The 23,126-nt window shown below is 43.1% G+C and overlaps 2 protein-coding genes across 5 annotated transcripts in view; one reads left to right on the top strand and one right to left on the bottom strand.

The window, feature by feature from the left end:
* eml5 (EMAP like 5) overlaps positions 1-17,352 on the bottom strand; it is a 36,423-nt gene extending 19,071 nt beyond the window's left edge. Inside the window, exons 1-12 of one of the 2 annotated variants that reach the window (XM_070978931.1) lie at positions 16,829-17,352; positions 10,088-10,247; positions 7,849-7,947; positions 7,363-7,431; positions 3,762-3,947; positions 3,060-3,195; positions 2,837-2,860; positions 2,224-2,425; positions 1,475-1,612; positions 1,088-1,344; positions 713-925; positions 458-625 (exon numbers count right to left, since the gene is read on the bottom strand). In XM_070978931.1, coding sequence (XP_070835032.1) covers positions 458-625; positions 713-925; positions 1,088-1,344; positions 1,475-1,612; positions 2,224-2,425; positions 2,837-2,860; positions 3,060-3,195; positions 3,762-3,947; positions 7,363-7,431; positions 7,849-7,947; positions 10,088-10,247; positions 16,829-17,025 — 1,849 coding nt within the window. In that variant the 5' untranslated portion in view covers positions 17,026-17,352. The remainder of the gene's footprint in view (positions 1-457; positions 626-712; positions 926-1,087; positions 1,345-1,474; positions 1,613-2,223; positions 2,426-2,836; positions 2,861-3,059; positions 3,196-3,761; positions 3,948-7,362; positions 7,432-7,848; positions 7,948-10,087; positions 10,248-16,828) is intronic. The other variant, XM_070978932.1, reaches the window with a different exon arrangement.
* Positions 17,353-18,277: 925 nt separating this feature from the next.
* Positions 18,278-23,024, top strand: ttc8 (tetratricopeptide repeat domain 8). Of its 3 annotated transcripts, XM_070979016.1 has the most exons (15): positions 18,298-18,493; positions 18,829-18,852; positions 18,996-19,116; positions 19,211-19,274; positions 19,372-19,531; positions 19,882-19,971; positions 20,065-20,109; positions 20,212-20,297; positions 20,401-20,488; positions 20,581-20,691; positions 20,778-20,917; positions 21,021-21,195; positions 21,368-21,490; positions 22,098-22,181; positions 22,283-23,024. In XM_070979016.1, exons 1-15 carry the CDS (start codon positions 18,380-18,382, stop codon positions 22,397-22,399), a joined length of 1,542 nt encoding a protein of 513 aa, XP_070835117.1. In that variant the 5' UTR covers positions 18,298-18,379; the 3' UTR covers positions 22,400-23,024. The 3 variants fall into 3 exon arrangements, with proteins under 3 accessions (XP_070835118.1, XP_070835119.1, XP_070835117.1); XM_070979017.1 differs by lacking the exon at positions 18,829-18,852 and having other exon boundaries at positions 18,278-18,493; XM_070979018.1 differs by lacking the exon at positions 18,829-18,852 and having other exon boundaries at positions 18,295-18,501; positions 18,979-19,116.
* Positions 23,025-23,126: the final 102 nt, after the last annotated feature.

Genomic DNA, 23,126 nt, shown 5'->3' with positions numbered 1-23,126 from the left:
ACAGCGAGCCTTGTTGTTGTCTTGTTAGTCAAACTTGTTTTCATATCAATATTGTGTATGAATTCAACTATGTGTTAATAACTGAGCTTTAGCAGTGTGGATAGTCATATTCTTTATTTTTGGAGTAAGTCAGATGGGCTTTTTGTTCTTCTTCCAGTCTTTATGCTAAGCTAAGTTGGCTCCTGCTCCATATTTAACACACGGACATGACAGAGGTTTATTATTTTTAAGTGACAAAAATAACCCCCCCCCCCCCCCCCCCCCCCCCGCCAAAAAGAAATCTTTTGGAGATTGAGTGGACATCAAAATTTCCACCAGAGTTCTCCACTAAGCCTGATTTGTTAATGTCTTTTTGGCAGGAGCCACCGATTTTGTGAAATAAGTAATATCAGTAATGTGAGTGACTGTCATTACCAATATTATATTCCCACATTGGGGGATGGTTTCATCGTCGTACCTTGTGGCGCTATATGCAGAGCTTCTTTAGACTTTCTTTCAGGAACAAACTTCCACTGGAACACTGAGTGATCAGCGCCACCAATAGTAATGACCCACTGGTAGTCATGTGACCATCTGGCGTTGGTTATGTGGGCTGAGTGACCTAAATACTTTTTAAATTTTGCACCTAAAATCAAGAGGAAACATATCAGTAATATTTCAGAATTTCTGTACTCAACTATGCTTAGAAATTAAACAACTGGGTCTTCTTTACCTTTTTTAATACAAGGATATCGTAAAAGTTTGACTAATCCGTAGTCATCTGCTGTCACTAAGACTTGATTGTTGAAGTTGGCGTCCACAGAGTTAATGTCATTGATATCTGAGTACTTGGGCCATATTCCGTTGACCTCAGGGCCCAACACACACGTCCATGAAGCCCACTGCACCAGCTTCAGCTCCTCCCTGTTGGTCACCTCCTTCCCACCTCAACAGAAGACAGAAATATTCTCACAAAGAGGCTCAGTGATCATGTTACATCAAAGCAACACTGCTTTGGGGGCTTTTCTATTAACAGTGTTTCACAGACAACATGATTTGTCGGAATAGCTGTGCTACAAACGTAATCCGCCAGGGAACGTGGACTTACTTGGCATCCTGTAGAAGAGCCTCCTGCCGCTGCCGTCATTAGTCTGCAGGTACTTGCTGTCCGTGGACCAGTCCATGTGCGTAATGAAGCTGTTTGAGCCGATGCACTCGCCCACTTTCTTGTACCTCTGCACCACACCATAGATGTCCACTGAATTATCATTAGAGCCGACAGCCAAGTGGGCCCCATCGGGGGAATACTTCAACTCATGGATGGCCTCCTTCCTGTCCTTGATGTGGACCACCTCTGTCATATCTCTGGATGGAACAGAGAAAAACAACTTGAATGAGGAGCTCAAACGGACGCAAAATGATGAGGCTCTTTATTGTAGCAGCCATTTGCAGAGCATCAAAATTTCCCATTTGGCCTTTTGAGTTGTGTGCCCACCTGACTCTGAGAACGGTGAAGGAGCCATCCTTCATTCCCAGCGCGAGGTGAATGCCATCAGTGCTCACAGCTGCACAGCGGATAGGCTCCTCCATGTTACAGCGAGCTATCAGCGCATGATCTATAAGGCTCCATATCCTTTTGACACAGAGGAGAGGCAAAGCCGTGATGAGATTACATCAACTCAAACAACCATGACAACGATGTCGCAGCGTTTGTATATGCAGATTTAGAGTAAAGCAGAGCAGCGTAAACTTCATTGTCCCGGAGGGAAATTTGTCGTGAGCACAGTGCTACAGTCCATTGCTTCACATTAAAAAAGACAGATGACAAAAACATGAGAAACCTTTGACAGTTGTGTAGGCAGGTTTGTATGTAGCTTATCTAATGGACCAGTTTGAGTATAATACGAAATGTGTACTTCAGCAACAATAGCACCTGTTAATGCCCACTGGGAATATTTTCGGTGCGATTTTCGTGCTTTTGTATGCTGATTGTTGTTGAAGTGAATTGTCAAATGAACCAAACCAATTCATATTTTGAGAGTAACCTAAGAAATAAATTATTGTCCCATCACAGTTGTCAATAACTAAATTATTGTCTCATCACAGTTGTCAATAACTGAACTTTTACACAATTTTAATGCTAAATTAATAGAAATGCAAATTGAGCACAAAAAGTTATTTTAATGACTTTAACATGACAGCATCTTCTTAAAACCCCCCCTCAGGTTAATGCTGAAGCTTCACCTGACTGAGCGGTCATCGCTTCCTGTCATGGCCAGAGGCTTGGTGGGGTGGACAGCTAGAGCCCACAGCTCGCCCTCACAGTGACCTTGCATGATGAGAAAGGGCTTGTTGCGGTCGTGGACCACCACCTCAAAGATCTCGCTGTCCTGCGTGCCAACCAGGATGTGATCTCCCCGCCAGCAAACGCTGCGCACGGACAGCCCTGTCAAAAACACGCATGCACTTAAAAATCAGGAAAGACATTGACAAAGCGTGCTGACAGAAAGCAGACAGACATTTGCCTCGCACAGTCATTATAAGAGACAAGACAGGGATAATATAGACAGGAGGTGCAAACAGCCACCTGCAGTCTACCTAGGACGGACATTTTAACAGGAAAATACAATGACAGCACATGTTGCCAAGCCAATCTGCAACTGACTCTGGGTAATACGGTAAGAGGATGGAGGAAGCATATGCTGCATACATATGTGAACAGAACATCTGTATACAGAATAAAACTGCAACAGAGCTTGGACTTACTAACAACAAGAGGAACAGCAGAACAACGTGGGGACTGCTACAAACAGACTGACATGGTTTATTTTACTCCGCCCGCAGTGACATTACCCACCTCGGCTATTTTCACCTCTAGCTACTGTTAGATCCAAAATTATAAGTACAAGAGATGGAGAAAATAGAAAAGAAAGAGAATATTAGTAAGGAGAGCAGAAATGGCATAAAGGGTGTTTTTTTTGTAGATTTATACAATTCTTCCAGCTCCTCAGGAGACCACAATTTAGCCTGCAACCTTTCTGTGCTTAGATTAAAGGAAAAAGGAGGCAGTTTGACATCACCTTTATATCCTTGGTCTGTTTCCCTGAGATCAATGACAGTAATTGGTTTGAAGTTGAGATCCCACAGCCGGACGCAGCCGTCTCGGCCCCCAGTGGCGAAGCCCTCTTCACAGACATTCATGCTGAAAATCCCTGACTGGAAGAAATGACAGGCTGTCAGTGAGGATCTGCACAACAAATGAGCAACGACAGAACCAGCGCCAGATACAGACCGCATAGTGCTGCTGCTCAGCCAGGCATGTGTTTAACAAGGCTTTCACAATTACAAACCTGCTACTGCGGCCTCAAGATAACAGAGCTAGGTAATGGGGGTGTCATATTTATTATATCACTGGAAAGCTCTACTGAGAGCCTCCTTTGGATAAGGGTTTTTGTGTATAGGCACCTTGTTAAACCCTCACGGAGACATTTGGTGGTACAAAAAGCAGGAATGAACATGTACTGTAGTCATTATCCCCTCCCCCATCCACCCATCCCCTCACCCAGCTGTTGATCCAATAGATATCATTTAATCCTACGGAGCAAAAGGCTGATCCTTTTCTACTGAGCAGAATCAAACAAAGTCAGCATGCTTGGCTTTGACTGAGGTTCACTGTGCTAGATGTTGTCAAAGTGATGCTTTTGCATACGGTGCAGCAGAATGGATGTGAGAAATCAGCCCGAGCCACAGAGCACACAAACACGCGGATCATGTAAACTCACCCCATGAGCTCCTTGCACCGTCCTCATCAGGTTGATCCCTTTCCACACGTATATGTCACCATTCAAGGCACCTGAATATGTGACCTCGTCCTTGGCGCAGGCAAGGCAGAGGATGGTTTGGAGATCCCCCGTTTTGCCAAAAACACCACGCTTGGGTGTGAGAGCATTACCGCATAAGCTCCAAAACTGCAAACACAAACAGGAAGAGTGAAAAAGCAGGGTGGCTAATAATCCCCCCTGTAATCCTTTCCTGAAAGAGCAAATGGACAATTATGGAACGTTTAGATAAAACAGATTGAAAACCATCAAGTCGTTTATGGGTTGACAACCGCAGCCATTGAACAACAGACACACACACGCAGACCTTGAAAGAAAGTCAAAGTCAAATTCAAATGCTCTCCCTCCTCTTCATGTGATATGGGGAACTCTTGCTGGGGGTCAGTGCTGTAACCACCTGATCAGCATGCACAGACACAGATGCACACGCATACACGCCGGCTCATTATTTATGAACAAGGTCATCGGGATGCACAGGCACAGCCTCGTCTGAGGGCTAAATCCATCAGACGGAGGAGAAGAGAGCGAAAGAGAGACGCTCTGTCTGCATGGAGATGAGATCACAGGGAGAAAGCTCGAGGAGGACGTCTCGAATGCTGAGACACGGCCATCGGCACATGAAACAGACACATACTCATCACCTGTAAGCAGGAAAATGGCAGAATGACAACCCTTTTTCTGGTTTATCTAAAGGAGAATGTTCCTGCGCATTTCACTGCATAAAAAGAAAAAAATGAATAAAAAATTAAGTGTAATAACCCTGGACCAGGATGACTCTGCTTAGAGACAGAACTTGCAGGCAAATAATGATGCTGTCTTTGATCAAAAGAACTGATTTGCAGAGGCTTGATAGACAATCACACAATGAACAAATGAGCTCCTCGGTAGTGAAAGCCTGTCACGCCCTCACTAACAGCTATCCTCCTGACTGATAGGGCTGCTGTGTGCTAACAGGAGGGATCGATTATCAGAGATGGGCATCACAGCCTCAGATACAGCCCTGCCATCAAACATCTAAGGCTTGTACGCACCTCAGCAGGACAGGTCTCTCCTAATGCTGAGCTCCTGACTGAGCTCTCAGTGAGTATTTGCATGTGCGTGAGCCTTCTTGTGGGGTCGGGGCTGAAGGTTAAGCAGGAAAGATCATAGGCATGTGAGTAATCTTGGAAGGTGTTTATGCAGGTACAAGTGTGTCAAGTGCTGGGTATGTGGAAGGGTTGGAGGGATGCTCTGTGACTGCACAGCCCTCCCTGCCCGCAACTGATAAGGCAGTGAGACACGGGCACCGGCTAATCCCTTCACTGCTGAAGTACTGAGAGGAGACGAGATGCTGGAGGGGTTTATGATGAGGCCAGGAGCAGGAAAGAAGGGGGGGGGGGGGGGGGGGGGGGGGGGGGGGGCACAATAGAACGATGGAAATTGAAGCTTGAAAATGTGAGTGCTTTAAGATGAAATCAGGATCTAGGTAACAGTGTTACTTTCTCTTAATAACACTTTTAATTTCTTAAACATCCTCCAGAGAACTCCTGGCATAGTGGAAACTGCTCCTCTTAACCCAGCATTAATGGTATGCTCAGTTACCTCCACTATCACTTCAAGGAAAACCTTTTAAAAGTAATTAAAGCGGAAAGGGTCACAACTTATCAGCTCCTGCACTGCATCAACCCTCACGTCTTTCATCTCACTCATAATACCCCCGCTGTCAGACCACAGTGACCCCGAATGGTGTCAGAGCGCTAAATGCTACGCTAACAGAGGTCAACTCTTTGGCAGCTCACTGTAAGGAAAACTGGGTGACTGGCTGTCAGTGTTGCTGGAAGCTCATTTTCTCACAGCTGCTGTCATCCTTCAACATGGTGTCAACGACCACGCTAGCATGTTAGCAAGTCTGACCACTATTTCAGATGTAGCCAGTGGTGACCATTCATTTATGTGTGGTATGAAAAGATATCAGAATATCCATCACAGCGCACATCAAGCCAAGTTATTCTTTTGTCAGAATTACATTATTTTGGAGGGATTATGTAAAGACAATAACAGAACAGCAGTCGATGTGTTCACTATGATGAATTGCACAGCTCAAAGCAAGCCTGGGAACTGGGACCCCCGCATGGGGTGGCAAGACAAATCTACAAAAGAAAAGTTAATGCTAATGTTTCCATTTTTTGGATGACTCTTCATCCACCCTCTAGAAATAAAGAACACCATCAGTGATGAGGGGTTGCAAGTAGATAAAGCACAATCGGTGGTTATGGTCCTTTAACAAAGGGCCAAATCTTCTCATCAATAACGAGTCAGGCAGCAGACAGGTGAGTGGTAGGTGTTGTGTTTCTGTGTCAGGAGGGGGCTCCTGAGGGGCATGTAAAGGTCTGAGCTGTCCTGAACTAATCAAAACACAAACGACTGTGTAATTAGCTAGGAGGAGCTGCATGAGGAGGACAGCGTTGCCAGCAGCCACGGTCCTTGTCATAGAGGTTGTGTTTTCCTCAGCCGGCTAGTGAGTGGATTACTGGGACTAAATCTCCTGGATGCTCTGAGTGCTATAATCGCTGAGCGAGCACAGGGTCGGGGAGCAGATGTCACATGGTCCGCAGGGTGAAGGCTGGGGAATTATGTGGGACAATTGCTGGATTGCCTTGGCATCAGGAAGTGGAAGTGGAGGAGGAGGGGGAAGACCGGAGGATTCAGTGGGGACTGGGGGGGCGCGGTGGTGGGGGAAGAGTTCAGGGGAGAATTACTACGAGAGGAGGCAAGTCAAGCAGGATTGAAACGAGTCATCGGGGAGATGTTACACCAGGAGGAAATACCTCCAGTAGGCTAAACCACGCTGCCTACATCAACCCCATTTAAGTGTCACAAGGTTTAGCCTCACAGAGCCACTGGGAACATTTCTGATCTGAGCACGATTCACTCACTTCCCCGTGTTTTGGAAATAAGCTTCCTCTGTGGCTCTGAACTCCTTGTTATTTCCTAATGGCCGTGCCACTCAAGGAACACTACTACATATCCCAAGGGAAGGCTTGGCAAAGACACCCTGCATGAACTCATCAAAGATGCATGAACACTACTCTTCTGTGAAAAAGATGTGATAGAGATAGGCCAGAAAAAGGGAAGCGAGCAATGCTGCAGATTGCACAGGAGAGGGTTTTTAAAAGCTGAATGAGGAGGGCTGAAAAGAGGAGATGAGTAGTGGAGTCATGGTTCCCCATAAAAAGGGAACATTTTTCCTCTCTGCAGCACAGATTACTACAAATTTCAGGGAAGAGACTGTGAGTCACTGCCTGTCCTACTTATGTTAAGTGCCTAATAACCATGGACTGTGGAATAAAGTGAATTTGCATACATCTATTTTAAGACTTTGATATGGTCATGGTGATAAAGCAGAGAAGGCAGGGGGGAAAGGGGCATGGAGCCAACGGATTCTTCAAACTTCCTAAAAATCATAATCTGTTTTCAGATATTATGCAAATGAGGCACAAGAACTCCAGCACTCAAGAGCCGGCTGTAATCTGCGAGATGTAGAATGACCAGGAAGTGACTGTACCTTGATATGTTTGACACCACAGCTTACAAGCTTGCTTGGCTGGTACAAATCCCATGATATGTCAAATATCTGTGGGGAGAAAACATATGATGCATTAAATGTTGGCTGATTGTTACATAAACAAACATACCACATTTACATTATGCAGAATATTCCTCCTTCGTGTAACCCTTTGCAAAAGACTTGGAGTAGAAAAAATATGAAAATAACAGAGGAAATTAAAAGAGAAGAGTATGTGTTTGCACTGGCTGTGTTATAATGTGTGTGGGCTGAATAAGACAACAACAGCTGTCTGTATTTCATCTTTTTAAAATTCCTTTTCATTAGCCGTGCACCCTCTCAGACGGCGCTCTGGAAAGCTCACAATCAATCAGGCCTAACTTGTTTATGTCCCCTTTGGGCAGGCGCTCCATCCTGCGTTTATAACTAATTGAGGCAGTCGATACGGAGCTTGTGACAGAGACAGGGGAGGAAGAAAGTGTTTACCCTGTCTGTATGACCGGGAGCGGCTGCCAGCACCTTCCCTCTCCTCCAGTCCCACACACAGATTGTGTTTTTAGAGTCCAAACCCACGGACACCAAACACTGCGAAGACAGCAAAGAAAAAGAAGTCACATCACAGATTGAACAGACTCCGCTCTATTGCACTAATCACAGCAAAACAAACCTAACTACCTCCGCCGTAGCATGGCAGGCCACAATGAAAGGGCTAATAACAGCTACAGAGCAGAACTGAACAGTTGTCCAGCCTCTGGCACTTCCAGTGAGCACATTTGAGTGCTTTTTGCTGGAGGAGCCTCCTATAGCTGACTGAGTGAGTAGGCAGCAGCAGCAGCAGCAGTGGAGCAGAAGAGAAGAGAGAGCAGCTCTTATGGAAACCCGTCTCCACTCTGCAGCTTGCTTTACATGGCAGAGGATGTCCTCTTTGATCCATTGCTGAATCAGTGTTCAGTTTTGGATAGAAGTCACTGGTGAGGTTTTTGCACTGTTTCAACTTTTTTAAAAGAGGCCCTGCATGACGAAACAAAGTGAAAACATGCGGGCGAGGGGGATGGAAAAGTACATCCATATTTTGAAAACTCCAGTCGTATCGTCAGCCATGCTAGCAAAGCCGCCCCAGCGTTGTCAGTCCATTGATTGATCCACCACTTTGATCCAGATAGAAATATCTCAATGATCTTAGGATTTGGTACAAACATTCATGGTCCCCAGATGATGAATTCTTATGACTGGTGAACCTTTATCCCTTCCTCTAGCACTATCACCATGTTGAAATTTTGCCTCAGCTGTGCTGAGTTTACAGCCAATTAGCAAATGTTAGCATGCTAACATGATAAAATAAGATAAGTTAACAAGGTAAACATTACACCCGCTAAACATGAGCATGTTAGCATCGACACTGTGAGCATGTTAGCACTTTGAATAGCTTAAGTACATCTTTACAGAGCTGCAAGTATGGCTGTCGACTCTTAGTTGGCTCAGCACTGGTTATTATAAATTAATACATCCCACTTAGAAAGGTTGGCATTAATTAAATGTGACAGCTGACATGCCAAAATAATAAGGCACCTTCTACTCTTTATTTTTGAGGGTTAATGAGAGTTTCGTGTGGAACTATTTTGTGCAATAATGTCTGCAGGCAAGTGTTTAATCAAGACACCATATAAAATGTTACTGTGGCCTCAATGTCACCTCAACCACAGACTGAGGTGGCATGTAGACAACTGGCTAAAATAGAAGAAGACAACAAGAATAAAGTGAAACAATAATAATGAGTTATACTCTTCATATCAGACAGCACTACTGCAGCTCATACTGGAATATCTAGATGGACGCCTCAAACGTCAGTGTGTTTCTTTGTATTGTTTTAATGGATGGACAGGGTAATGGCACAAGGGATTCCTCTGGATCGTCCTGAGTTCAGCGCTGACTTCTCCTGATCCAGGAAGGGGAGAGTCAGAGAGTAAATAGAGCCACTAAACTGAGAAGCGACAGAGCCTCCTCTGGCTTTAAACACTGTCACTTTCCATCTAAATCCCCAGCTCTCTACCCGAGCAGGAAAATAGCACAGGGTCATCTCCCTGTCTCTTACTGCAAAATACAGGAGGTATACCGGCGCTCTGAGAGCTCCTATGGGAGGAAGAGAGAGAAGTGCAAGAGCTGGTTGCGCACGGTATCGATTTTCATAGTCCAAATCAACATTAGGTGGAGGCTGCAGTGTGTAAATATTAACTGGTGGCAAGTCTGCAGAGAGCTGACTCAAAAGATAACATGAAAAGGTTCAATAGCAATAGCACCTGAATAGCCTGGTGATTCTCACAAGTTATTAATGGCTTCCCTCACCTTAACACAACCAGCTCCCATCAAACTCTGTGACACAACGTACCAAACATAGCTGACTGTTTTCATGAAAAATCTACCAAGTAGAGCATGTCTGGGTGCAGCTGTCCAGCTAATACTGCTGGAGTAATCACAGATGTGTCATTCAGAAACTCAGCCCGGCAGGCAAGCTGCAAATCCAGTGGAGTTTTGATTGTTGCCGCTGTGCCTCTCAAATTGAGTATTTCTGGTGATTCTTTCAGCTCTGTCTGTGTTCTGTACCTTACGGCAGGAAAATAAAAAAGTATTGGCTACAATTCAAACAAAGCGACAGAACAATGAAATGGGACATTCTGTGGTGGATTCTCATCATATGAACGTCACAATCATCGTGTCACAGCAGTACCTGTCCCTCGAGATCGAAGGCCAGGCAGGCAACGCCGTGCGTGTGCACATCCTTGAGGATGGACACAGTCTGCACAGTGTAGGAGTCCCATACGCAGATATAAGGCTCCTTGCCCACCTGTCCTGTGGCCACCAACACACGCTCCGGATGCAGAGCTAAACTGCACAGAGAAAGAAAGAGAGAGGAAACATCTGGTTAGCGTTGCCATTTTATGTGTTTGTGTGTGTGTTTGTCAGAGGAGGGATTCACCCTCCCAGCGGAAACCACTGGGATGAGATGAACACATTAAGTCTGTGATGGGTCTGAACATCGAAGCAGAGGGGCAGCTTGACGAGGTGACATGGTTCAATTCACTCAGTCATGCTCAAATACGCACATGCACAGCTTTGCTTCACGCGTGCCTGCAGGGTGTACCAAGAGTATAAAAAGCAGTAATGGTGAATCTGTGAACTTTTTTTTTTTTTCCCTCCATTTTTGTTAATTATTTCAGCTTCCCTTCAACTATTCTGTGGCCCTTTCACCTTTTTTAATTCATGTGGGGTTTCTTTGCATCACCAGGCATATGTTTGTAACACTGTTACATAATCCCCCCTCCCCTCCCCTCCACTCATACCTCCCCCACCTACACGCAGTCCCACTCTACAGCTGAGCAACAGCCTGTTGTATAAAGCTGTCACTCCCTCCCCCTGCAACACCCATCCTTTCAGCAGCCGCCAGTCACGTTCCAGGCAGGCCTGAGTGATTCACTGGGCAATTCTTCCTCTTGCCTTGTCCTGGCCTATATATTTCATGCTGCGATGGAGCTCCCTCCATTATAATCAGGCTGCCTGTTTTGCCAACTGCTCTCCAGAATTTCTAATCCTGGCTTGCATTCAGACAGCAGGGTTAGGCTTCGCAGGCCGGGCAGCATCAACCTGCTAAATTCAGGCAGCTCACAGCAAATGACGCCTTCTCCCACTTTACACCTCAATCTACCTCTCTTCCTCTGCCTTTGTCCAAGTTTTCAGTCTCAATCTTCTCTGTCTGACGTGTGACACCTCGTCTCCGTTGGAAATGCGTCGTCACCGCAGACTTGACAAAGCTCTGCCGGTGTAACGTCCCTGAAAGCTGACGTGGGTTAGAAGTGACAGTCCTGATCTCTCTCCTTGTTCCACGCCATCACCTCCACTTCTCCACCTACTTTGCTGAACCTCTCTCCAACCTGGCACAATTTCTCATCTTACTTTTTATGAATTATATAATCAGAGCAAAGCAGCTAAAAATAGCTTTCAGAGGAAGAGAAAAAAAAATGATTGGAGCACTTTGAGATGCAGACAGACACAGCAGAGAAAACTGCTTTGGCACAAGCAGGTAGTCCACAGCAAATCTGTCCTGTTTGACGCTGCAACAACATGAGACCCTGAAGAATAAAATCTCCAACAGCTATGGAGTCAATCTCGGGTCAAAACTATTTGCAGGAAGCACCGACCCTCAGCTGGACTTTCACTTCATCCAACACAAATCCAACACAGTCTTTGAGCCAGCTACAACCAAATCACTGTTTCATTTACATTTCTGTGAGCTGAAGAGCTTGCTAAATGCCATCACTAATGACTTAGCCTGCAGTGCATCACCACGGATCTCCTGTTTGATTAGGGCTACGGCTGTTTGACGCGGCTGTCTTCCATCTGCCAGGTCCTGTTGTACAAAACTAGCTAAATACTGCAGCAATTGAACAGCCTGTTTTCCTCTAGATGTATATGAGGCGAAAAAACAGCCTCGAGCCAATAAACAGCCCGAAGAGTTGATTTCTCACAATGAAGATGCAAAGATGCAGCACAGGAAGACACGAAGGTCAACCGAGCCACACAGAAGAGCAGGAGACACTTTTTAATCCAATCCAGCATACATATTTCCCCCTTTTCATCATGCTGAGACAACTTTGATCCACATTCCCCAGCAGTAGTTTCCTTTGTCTGGTTTTTGCTTTCAGTGGATTAAAAAGAAGTAGAGGATTAGCACATTTCTCAAGGTCTATATAGTATGGGATGTTTCCCAGGATTCCACCTAGTGTTTGTAATCCATCTGCACATCGAGCTCCATCTGAAAAACCTGCCCATACGTACTAAAACCTCAGGCTGGATTCTGGCTGAACATGTCATCATGACACCTCACTGAATATTAGCTGGGCTTCATAAATGTTGTAGTTCTCAAATGCTTCGGAAAACCAAAATTAGTGGCTCTGTCTGGCTAAATTAGTGGTGAAACAGTCAATTAGCTGATTAGCTGTTGAACAGATCAATTGATTTTATAATCAAGTAATCAGGTAAGGCATTTAAACCATTTGCTGGTTGAAGCTTCTCTGTTTTATTTCACTGTGTGTTGAATATCTTTGTTCAAAACAATCTGACAATGTTTCTGACATTTCCTTAATAACGGAAATCAATCGATCTATTGAAATAGAGATTTGTCAATAACTAAATCATTAGTTGTAGCCATAAGAAATATAATATCTTGTCCATCACAATTTCCAAAGCATCCAAAATAGCATCTTCAAGTTGCTTCTCCAGGCGAAAACCCAAATATATGCAGTTTACTGTAACACTGAGAAAAAAAAGAGTAAATCCTCACAATTTAGAAGCTAATGTTTAACATTTAAAGATAAATTAAACAATAAATGATCAAAATACTTGCTTATTCATTTTCTATCGATAGTAAGAATCAATTAATGGACACTTCTCTTATCAACTCGTCTTGTCTATTTGATTGTTTCCCAGGGAAATGAACAGGAATAATCTATCATCATTTATCCACACTGCTAATCAATAATATAAAAATCTTTGAATGCACCAATATAAATTCCCATAATACTCTATATGGAATATATAAATTATCAGTATTGAGGTATTCGGTCGAATACTCCTGAATGTGCTATAATAATAATGTAAAGCTTGGCATCACTGACATCTGGGCTGTTTCTAAGAGAGGGTAAAGCGGGGACAAGAGTACATTATCAGAGCGTGCGTAGCCGCCTCCACCTCCGCTGCGTAAAACATTCATAACACCGCTTAAATGAGATGTCCGTCTGAGTTTATTTTTTTTAATCCCAGCCACAACACTGCTGAATCATGCCACTGTGCTAAGTAACTGTACTGAACTCTGGAGGATCCTAATTGGGGAAGACAGATTTGCTCTTTAGAGACCACGCTGCCTTTCACAGAGCGGCCTGGCAGCTTCTCACAGTGATGATGGGACCTGTAAGACCTCAGCGTCTCACTGACATTCTGCACCGGGGAGCTGGAAAGAAATGTGCGCAAAGGTAAGAGGGAAGCAGACAGCATTGTCACCAACAGTTATGGTTATTAGTATGATGGGATTTTCCTATAATTGTCTCACTAGATCTTCCTTTATTGGACCTACTTTTTCCTTGTGGTTATGGTGATGAAAAGTTATGAGCTGGATGGGAAAAAACCCCAAAAAGCAGTTTGCAATCACACATGACTGAATATGGTGGCGACTGAAATGCTTGAGGAAACACATAATGACTGTGTATTTATCAACAACAAAAACACATGAAGATGGAAACAGGGATATGTGAATCATATCTATTAGCTCTCATGGCCCATCATCAACAGTAATTGCCTGGAAGCACATTCCCACACAATCACCTGATACACCAGAGCCATCAGCTTCACATGCAAGGCTTTTATTTGTGCAACAGTCATATTGCTGAAAACCCAAATATACCATATTATATGTATATTGAACACACTATCACGACTTTACATAATAGATTATCAGTTCTGTACTTTTGACTTCAGCTGGCACATTAACATGCAGAGCTGGCTCACATCAGCTCACACAGTTCACAGTGCAAGTCTCTTCTCTGCCAATCTGACACATTTATCATAAGCTAATTCTAACAAGAAAGAAATATCTATCAGGAGCTACTGAAAATTCTTTGGCAATATTATTCACTGCATCTCTCCAAGCTCACTGAAACAAGACCAGCGTCGGCCTGGCATCTATAATCCATAACTCTGGCGGTGGTCCATCATAAAGTTAACAAGATATTGTAATATGAGACAGCCTTTTCTTCCTGTGTTCATAACACCCTATCATTAACCCTCACTGTCTATCATAACAACGAACGTGAATAAGCCAAGATTTTGAGGATGACTAAATATAAATCCATCTTGGGGAACAGCAGAAAACAAATATAGGGTTGTTATCTTTTGACATGTTTAGATGCTGATGCATCAATGCAATACCTGACTGTTGGTGCAGGAAGAAAGTTACAACCTCATTGATGTCTATCATTGAGAATAAAGAGAATTTCCTACAAAATGCTTAATTTAGCAAGATAGGAGATAAGATAAATGCTGAACATTTAAAATGCATCAGTTTTTATCAGTGCTGCAAGAAGGTAATGAAATAGTAAAACATTAAGAATATTATGATTTTAATATAACTGAACCAGAATCGGACACTTGGTGCCGTCTTTTCGTACAGACGCAATTCTTTTGGTGAGTTTCAATAAATAAGCCACAAGATTGAGAGGAAGACATCTTCAAAGACTGAATATCTGAATTAGTCAAGAGCGTCCTTCCCGTCCCTCCTCACTTTTTTACTGACAAATGATGACACAAATATCTTCCTCGCCCTCCACATTTCTTAATCTCGACTGGATTGTGGGTGATGTTTTGCAACAGTCACAGAAACTCAATGGGCTCACACACTCTTTTAAAGATTGAGCTTCGTCTTCCCTGTGCGTGTCTGTGTTTTGAGTGTACACACGCCCTGCATATCAGCATGCCTGCAGGAGGAGTGATTCAGCTTTGCGGCCGGGACTCCTGCAGGTTTTTAGCAGCAGCCTCAGGTTCTTTAGACCAGAATAAATATCTGAGATGCAACAGTGTGGAAGAATTACAGAAAGATGTGAGGAGAAGAACAGCAAATAACAGTTTATACTACTGTCTACTCATTTAATTAAAATGGCTTCAGGGAAATCGTGCTTTAACTACAGCATATTAACGTCGGATTATGTTATTGCCCAGTAACCTTTGAATTCCTCAAACAGCAACACTAAGTGCCAGAAGAGTTAAGGAAAGCCAGACTACATTGCGTCCTTGTCTGCTCATGGACAGCTCAGCCTTTCATTCAGGTGTAAACCTGTCTATTCCCTCCTCCACATCTCACTGGGAGACCAGTTAAATGCAGCTGCGGGGCAAGATGAAGCCATGAGGGAGAAACAAGGCCAGCAAGTAATTCACGGAGTAAAACACCAATTTATATGTGGCTCACAAACAAAATATAGCAACAACCAAAATAGGCCGAGGAAACATAAAATAGGAGCAACGGAGAGGGAAACTGAGAGAGAGGTGCTGTCTGAGGGGGCTGCATCTATTCCACATGAGTTAGTGCAACGTGAGAGCAGTCCAACAGTTCTTCAGCACCGAATCTGCTGAGGATTGCTCCTTGTTGTGCCATAGCAGTCTAAGTGGAAGGAAGTGTTTACGAGAACTTCACAAGTACTCCTCTGAGATCTGAGTTTAAAATGACTATTACCTGGTCTGTGTCTACAATAAAAGACGTTTGTACTTTAAATATGCTCATATCACAAAAGGCCTTAGATTTATTTTAAAGCAGATAAAGCGTATGACAACAAAAGATAAGAAGCCTGAATCTCACTGATATTACTTGGTCAGCACAGATGACCAATTTGATGGTTTGCAAAGGTTTGTAAATGTACGCTGCTTGTTTGCATCAAACTAATCACACTATGGCTCAGTCAGTGACTCCTCCAGCTAAACATTTGAACTCACGCACTTCACCCACAGGGCAGCTGAGGGTTAGTATCTCTATTGTCCCATTAATAATGGAGCAGGAGTCCAGCTGACTACCGACACAGTATATAATGCTAGTCATCTCCAGGCCAACCCACACACATGTCAACACAAGCACTGGAGCGTTGGACACAGGTCGTTGCTGTGTGGCATGCTGAGAAAGGAAGGGGGATTGCTGCGTGTGTGACGTAACACTCGTTACTTTGCTGTGTTTTATCAAAGAGCATGTGACTCAAGGTTTGTTTGGCCACAGTGTGATGAGTTACCACAACCCACAGAAGGCCATCCAATCCAAGGATCCCTTCAAGGACAGCCATGCTCAAGTGCATTTTTCAGAAATGCACTCTTGTATTATCGCTCCCCAAGTGCTGGAAAGACAAGACATGCAGGCTGCTGATTTGAAAAAGCTTCTGTTTGCTAACAGATAAAGATGAAACCAGGGGTGCCAGCAATCTTAGCTGATGTCAGCTATTTTAGTGGGTCATTGGTTAAGAAAAAAATACATATTTTCTATTAACACATTCTCTGATGAGTAGATTTGCTGCTTTTTGTAGTGTGATATTGATATAAATGAAAGATCTTTGATAATTAACTCCAATGAACTAATCTAGCAGCCTGCTAGATTAGGTGACACGAGGAGTGGCAGCAGTGTAATCTTCTGCAGTTGGAGACAGAGAGACCACCCTTCAATCTGGGAGGCTGGTTAGAAGCATCTGCCTGGCTACAAACTCTGGGGATACTGGTGGGCAGGCGTGTGCACCCTTGAGCTCCCTATGAAATCTATCATATTACATTGCACAAGGTGACACCAGCCCTTACAATGACAACACGACAGTATCAATTCATGCTGTGCTGTGGCTGCTGGTGCTGTCCGAGGTGCTGAAACAAACTGTCACGTGTATTATCATTACACTACCTGATTATGTCATCGTTGTGCCCCAGGTAAAATTTCTGCTTGTGCTCCCGGGTGTTGTACACAACTCCCACACCGGCGACAAAATAGACTATTTCCTTAGCGGCGGTGTAGTACAGGTTGTTGCGGCACTGATGTCCCCGGTATCCGTACACCCACTCCAGTCTCAGGTGGCAGTTGGGAGCAGTTCTGTCAGCCATGTCCGCACTTCCGTGTGTGTCTCTCTGTCGCTGTCACGTAGGTTTTCTGATATAGTGTCATTCACCAAAAAGGATTTATTTTAAGCCTGTGTGTCCCATTAGTTCCGTTGGATGTCCACCAGTCCAGGGAGAGCGTTGAAATTAGGCATTTTTGAGGGTCATGTGGATTTAGAGCCTTGCTGTCTGCTGAAATGAGAGCCCCCCAGTCTCTGTTTGAGAAAACGGGTCTCTAAGCGGTCGTTTTCATTGTGAGAGCCTACTCGTACTTCTTCAACCGCGGGCTTGCGGTCCTCTTCGACACAGGTCAAAGCTCCTGTCAAATCCTACAAAGATGGAGCTGCTCTGTTATTCCGCAAGCACCGCCCACAAAGTTGACGGATTAGCGTGTGGTCCAATCAGACTCTTTAACTCGTGCTCGAGGGGAAAAAAGCAGGAGAAGGCACTTCGTCATGGCTGGAAAAGTTATGCTAGGCTAATGTTTCAAACTGGGTAACAGGATTTGAATGAAACACTGACTCCTTTAGTCTAATTGAAAATTTGACACACACAGATTTGAAGGCATGGGGTCGAATTAAATGTATTGACAGCACTGTATTACTATGTTATACGTTTAGATATGTTTTTATATTTATTTTTCAGTATTGCATTGCTTGTATTATTGCGTATCCATTTACTTCATATAAACCTTTTTAATGTTATTTGCATGTAAACCACCATGTATCTAGCAGATGAAGAATGACTATATGTTCATATTGTTCAAAACAAAAGGCATTCCACTGGAAAGATACTGCTACTACTACTACTACTACTACTACTAACAACAACAACAACAACAACAACAACAACAACAACAATAATGTTATTAAGGAGAAGAAGAGAGATCATTTTACACTGGAATACTAGTCTTACTAACACATATTCCAACAACTCTACTATTTCAAGACTCTTTGATGCCCCAAATAAATCTGAGTTTTGTAAAGATGAAGAAGACGTTGGTTTTATACACAAAAGCAGAGTAAGGATAAAGCTATGAATTTTGTTTTATATTATGAAAATAAGCAAGTATTTTTCGAGTATTTTTGTTGTTCTTTGACATTCAGGGCATAATTTATTTAACATAATACGAGCACATATATAATTAATTATGATGGAATTGATGTCTGATGCTCTTATGATTATTATTATTCTCATTATTACCTTTTATTTTAGTTTTCATTAGAGGAAATGACGGCAGGGTGGCACCGCCCTCCGCGCCGTTGCCGAGCGACAGAGGAAGCTTTAGACTCGCCATCATCCTATCTTTGGTTAACAGCTAGCTAGCCGACTTTGATATCTATTTTGCCCTACCAAAGCAATGGAGGTGACAATGGACCCTTTGTTTCTGGCGTGGAGCTATTTCAGGAGGCGAAAGCTCCAACAGTGTTCAGACATCTGCACGAAAATATTACAAGACAACCCGTACGACCAGGTACTGTGGTGGAGTTAGCCGGGCTAGCCTAGCATGCTAGCGATTATCCATTAGGAAAGCCTGTATGTTTGTTAGCGAAGCTAGCGGAAGCTGGTGTGCTTTATAATCCTGATTAGACGAGTCCCTGTAATTTAGTTTATCACGATTTGATTTATCCGTTGTTGTGTTTGCCGATACGTCTTTGAATCAACATTTATTTAACTTCTGCTGGAACATATTCCTGCTCTTTTTCACTTTTCCGTTTTGTTTTCCTGTGCACCCTGTCTTCCCTTAATTTTCTCCTTTTCACAACTGTCCACAACTTGCATCACTAACTCACTGCATGCTGTCTTAAGGACTGCTCCTTGCCTATCTCAGAGGTAATCATAACAGCAGACTGTTCCCCTCTGTCATCCTGTTTCCCCCTTTTTCATGTGGATACTTCAACATAAGTCCTGGCTGTAACATGTGTTCATTTATATCCGAGGCCATCTGCATGATTGAAGCATTGTGTGTGTCCTAGGCTGCATGGAGCCTGAAAACCCGTGCTCTTACTGAGATGGTATATATAGATGAGGTTGAGGTCGACCAGGAGGGGATTGCTGAGATGATGCTGGATGAGAGCTCTATTGCTCAAGTTGCACGTGAGTTCCAACTCCTATCAGAAAGAAAATTAATAATTCATACTAATAGTAATTTGGTGGTTAAATGTGTTGGAGTGACTTGACTTTCTTCCAGGACCTGGAACATCTCTGAGGCTCCCTGGAACAAGTCAGGGCGGAGGTCCCACACCAGCTGTCAGGTACTGTCTGCTAGACAACACTGAAAAATTTTCCCGTTGGTGATAGTTTTAACAAAGTAAGAAATTCCTGATCTGAGTTTTCTTATCTGAACTCAAGGCCTCTGACACAATCAGGGCGTCCTATAACAGGATTTGTGCGACCCAGCACGCAGTCAGGGCGTCCTGGGACAATGGAGCAAGCCATCAAGACCCCCCGCACTGCAAGCACTGCTCGTCCTGTCACCAGTGCTTCTGGCAGATTCATCCGCCTGGGAACAGTGAGTAAATTATGTCTGAAACTGTGTCAGTCTGCAGCGACTGAGAGGCTCCAAGTGAAAGTGAAAGATAGTTTTCTCACCAGAGTGCTTATATATGAAACACAGAATCTGCCCAGTCATCTATCTTTAAAATTTCATTTGGAAATGTCTTTCTATTGATTGATATTTGTGTTTCATCGATCTATGTTTATAGTATTTCCCCTATTTCTTCAAATGTAATAATATTGTTAAATGCAAAACTTTTATTATGAATGAACCTGTTTATTTTTTATTGTGCTGTATTTTGCCATATTGAACGAGAAGAAATCCTGAAACATGTAGCAAAACATCTTGTTCTACTGTTTCTCCAGGCCTCTATGCTAACCAATCCAGATGGACCATTTATAAACCTGTCTCGACTGAATCTGGCCAAGTATTCTCAAAAGCCTAATTTATCCAGGGTAAGACTGAGAATGACTTGCAAAAATGAATCAGGATCATTGAGTTTTCTTATATGTCAATTAACCATAATTTCCTTTCCTTTTTTTCCTCAGACACTGTTTGAGTTCATCTTCCATCATGAAAACGATGTGAAAAATGTAAGTGTTGCATAAATCAGTTAAAAAGCAAATAGGCTTGCATTGCATAATAGGATTGTTGACTTTTATTTGTGCAACACAAACTTTATATTTCTTGTCCAGGCTTTAGATTTGGCTGCTCAAGCTACTGAACATGCTCAGTTCAAAGACTGGTGGTGGAAAGTTCAGCTGGGGAAATGCTATTACAGGTGAGTAACTCACTAACATGGACATTGCTTGAGGTCAGCATTTTCTGACATTTGATTAAGTTTTTACAATCTGTGTTATAATTCATGTCTCTGTCCTTTGCAGGCTCGGTTTATATCGAGAAGCAGAAAAACAGTTTAGATCAGCCCTCAACCATCAAGAGGTGGTGGATACATATCTCTACCTTGCAAAGGTAGTGATGGCGATATCACAGCATTATGTCACATAACCAACTTGTTGCACAATGGAGAATAATCTTTCCATGTGCCAAATGTTTTCCCTTAGGTATATCAGCGCCTGGATCAACCAATAACAGCACTCAATCTTTTCAAGCAAGGCCTGGACCACTTTCCTGGTGAGGTCACCCTTCTAACAGGAATTGCTCGCATACATGAGGTACAGTTCTTACTTTAGAGTCCATTTTGTCCTCCCCGCAGATACAAGAAACCTTATGTACTGTCTAAATTGTGATATTGTCACAGGAGATGAACAACATTTCATCAGCCACAGAGTACTACAAAGACGTCCTGAAGCAGGACAATACTCACGTCGAGGCCATAGCCTGTATAGGCAGCAATCACTTCTACACTGATCAGCCTGAGATCGCCCTGCGCTTCTACAGGTCAGATAAGTGTTTATTTGTAATTAATGTGATGTGTTGTTACACTGTATGTCAAGAGAGGTTATACCCCATCTGTGATTCAATAAGCTTCTCCTTTTGCTAGACGGCTCCTCCAGATGGGGGTGTATAACTGCCAACTGTACAACAACCTGGGCTTGTGCTGCTTCTACGCCCAGCAGTACGACATGACTCTGTCCTCATTTGAGAGGGCTCTGGCCCTGGTGGCCAGTGACGAAGAGCAGGCTGATGTGTGGTACAACATAGGACATGTGGCTGTGGTGAGTTATCAAACCCCCAAAATATGTGTGATGAGTTCATAATGTGTGCCTCCTCTGTGTTTGGGTTCCAGTTAAAATAAATGAAATACTGATTTTCAGCAAGTAGAACTCACAAGCTCACAACATACATAAGTAGAAGCTGGTACAAAGTGCTCTTGGTCTTTGTTTACAGGGCATAGGGGACCTGACACTGGCCTACCAGTGTTTTAAACTGGCTTTGGCTTTTAATAACGACCACGCTGAGGCCTACAACAACCTGGCTGTGCTGGAGCTGCGCAAAGGTCGTGTCGAACAGGTGAAAACACATCTTTGATTCATATAGCTTGTCTCGCTTTTCGATTGGACGCAAGATGCAATACTCTACTGTCATTGGCCAACTGTTGTATTGAGTCCAAGTATGTGCTCAATCTGAGTACTGAGCACCTCCTTGGTGGGAGTCTGACAGCATTTTATACTGGAGTCTGTTTACTCTCTTCACTCTGATGTAGACTCATAAAAATATCATTCATTTTGTAAGAAATTGAAAATATTAAGCAATAATAGGGTAATTTAGCCTAAATAAATTACTTATATTAATTAAATTATTTTTATTTAAAAGTCTGGTCCCAGTATTGTCTGCTTAGAAAATTCTGGCCCTTGGCCAAATGTAATTGAAGGCCCCTCCTCTAATATGATGTATCACAGCCCGATAAACTTTTTTTTAAACTAAGTTAAACTGCCACTGAGCTAATAAGATGGCAGAATTATGTCTTAGCTGTGTGATTTTGAAGATGTCTCTCACCTACCCTTTAGATGCTGCCCTACTGTAAATGAGAAAATGTAGCAGAAGAGTTCTTTTCATAGAAATTTTGATGCATATCACTCTGTCTACAATGTTAATGGATGTCCTAACTTTGATCCAGTCGAAAGCCTTCCTGCAGACGGCTGCATCACTGGCGCCTCACATGTATGAGCCTCACTTCAATCTCTCCATTCTCTCTGAAAAGGTAATTTATTACTATTTAATTCATGGGAACATTGAAACAGTGCAGTAGTAAAAGAGGCTCCATGATGCTGTCAGTCAAAATTTTATTTTTTCCTTGCCCAGATTGGAGACCTCCAGAGCAGCTACACTGCGGCCCAGAAGTCGGAGGACTCCTTTCCCGAGCACGTCGACACTCAACAGATTCTTAAGCAACTTCGGCAGCACTTTGCAGTGCTGTGAGCGTTCGACCGGCATGCTCAGGGAGCAAAGGGTGGTTTGACTAAAGTAGTTGTCAGAGATCAGAGACACTGCAGGCTTCAAAACATGAAGTCAGTTAATCAGACATGGAAATCAAGAACGGGACATTGGTTTGGTTTGTGTTTATTTATCAGATGATATGTATACACTAAACCAGTTTATTAGATACGTTTATTAGCATAATTGAACAGTGTGTTGTTGTATCCAGTTGGAGGTCATTCCATGTGGTGCTTTTTCAGATGAAACCTGAATTTGGATGTGATTGGCCTGCTTATGGCATGTCTGTTACATTTTTTTGGCCATTCTCCTTTGACCCCTTTTTACCATTCAAAGCAAATCCTCGCAACGGGGGGTGTGAAAAAGCCAGTTGAACAGCCATTTGGGAATTCCAAGAACCAACATGTGACGCTCCAGCGCTTAAGTTTTCTCCTACTGGTTATTATAGTCTGTGTATATAGTGATGAATGTCTGTGACATTTGTAAAATCAACCTAACAACAACGGTAACTCACACTTTAAGCTGTATGTATAGATTTGTATAGTAGTAATACATATGTACATAGTAAAGGTAAATGTTTAATTTATTGCAGTAAAATAATTAACTCACAGTTATGGTTCATTTCTTAAATCAGATGTATTTTTTTGTATTTTAAACTTCCTTGCCATTTTGTAGTCTCAACAAAAACTGATGTGACAATAAACAGAACAAT

The sequence above is a fragment of the Chaetodon trifascialis genome, chromosome 14 (assembly GCF_039877785.1).
Source record: "Chaetodon trifascialis isolate fChaTrf1 chromosome 14, fChaTrf1.hap1, whole genome shotgun sequence".
In the NCBI taxonomy this organism is placed as follows: domain Eukaryota; kingdom Metazoa; phylum Chordata; class Actinopteri; order Chaetodontiformes; family Chaetodontidae; genus Chaetodon; species Chaetodon trifascialis.
This window is presented reverse-complemented; position numbering and strand designations above follow the sequence as displayed.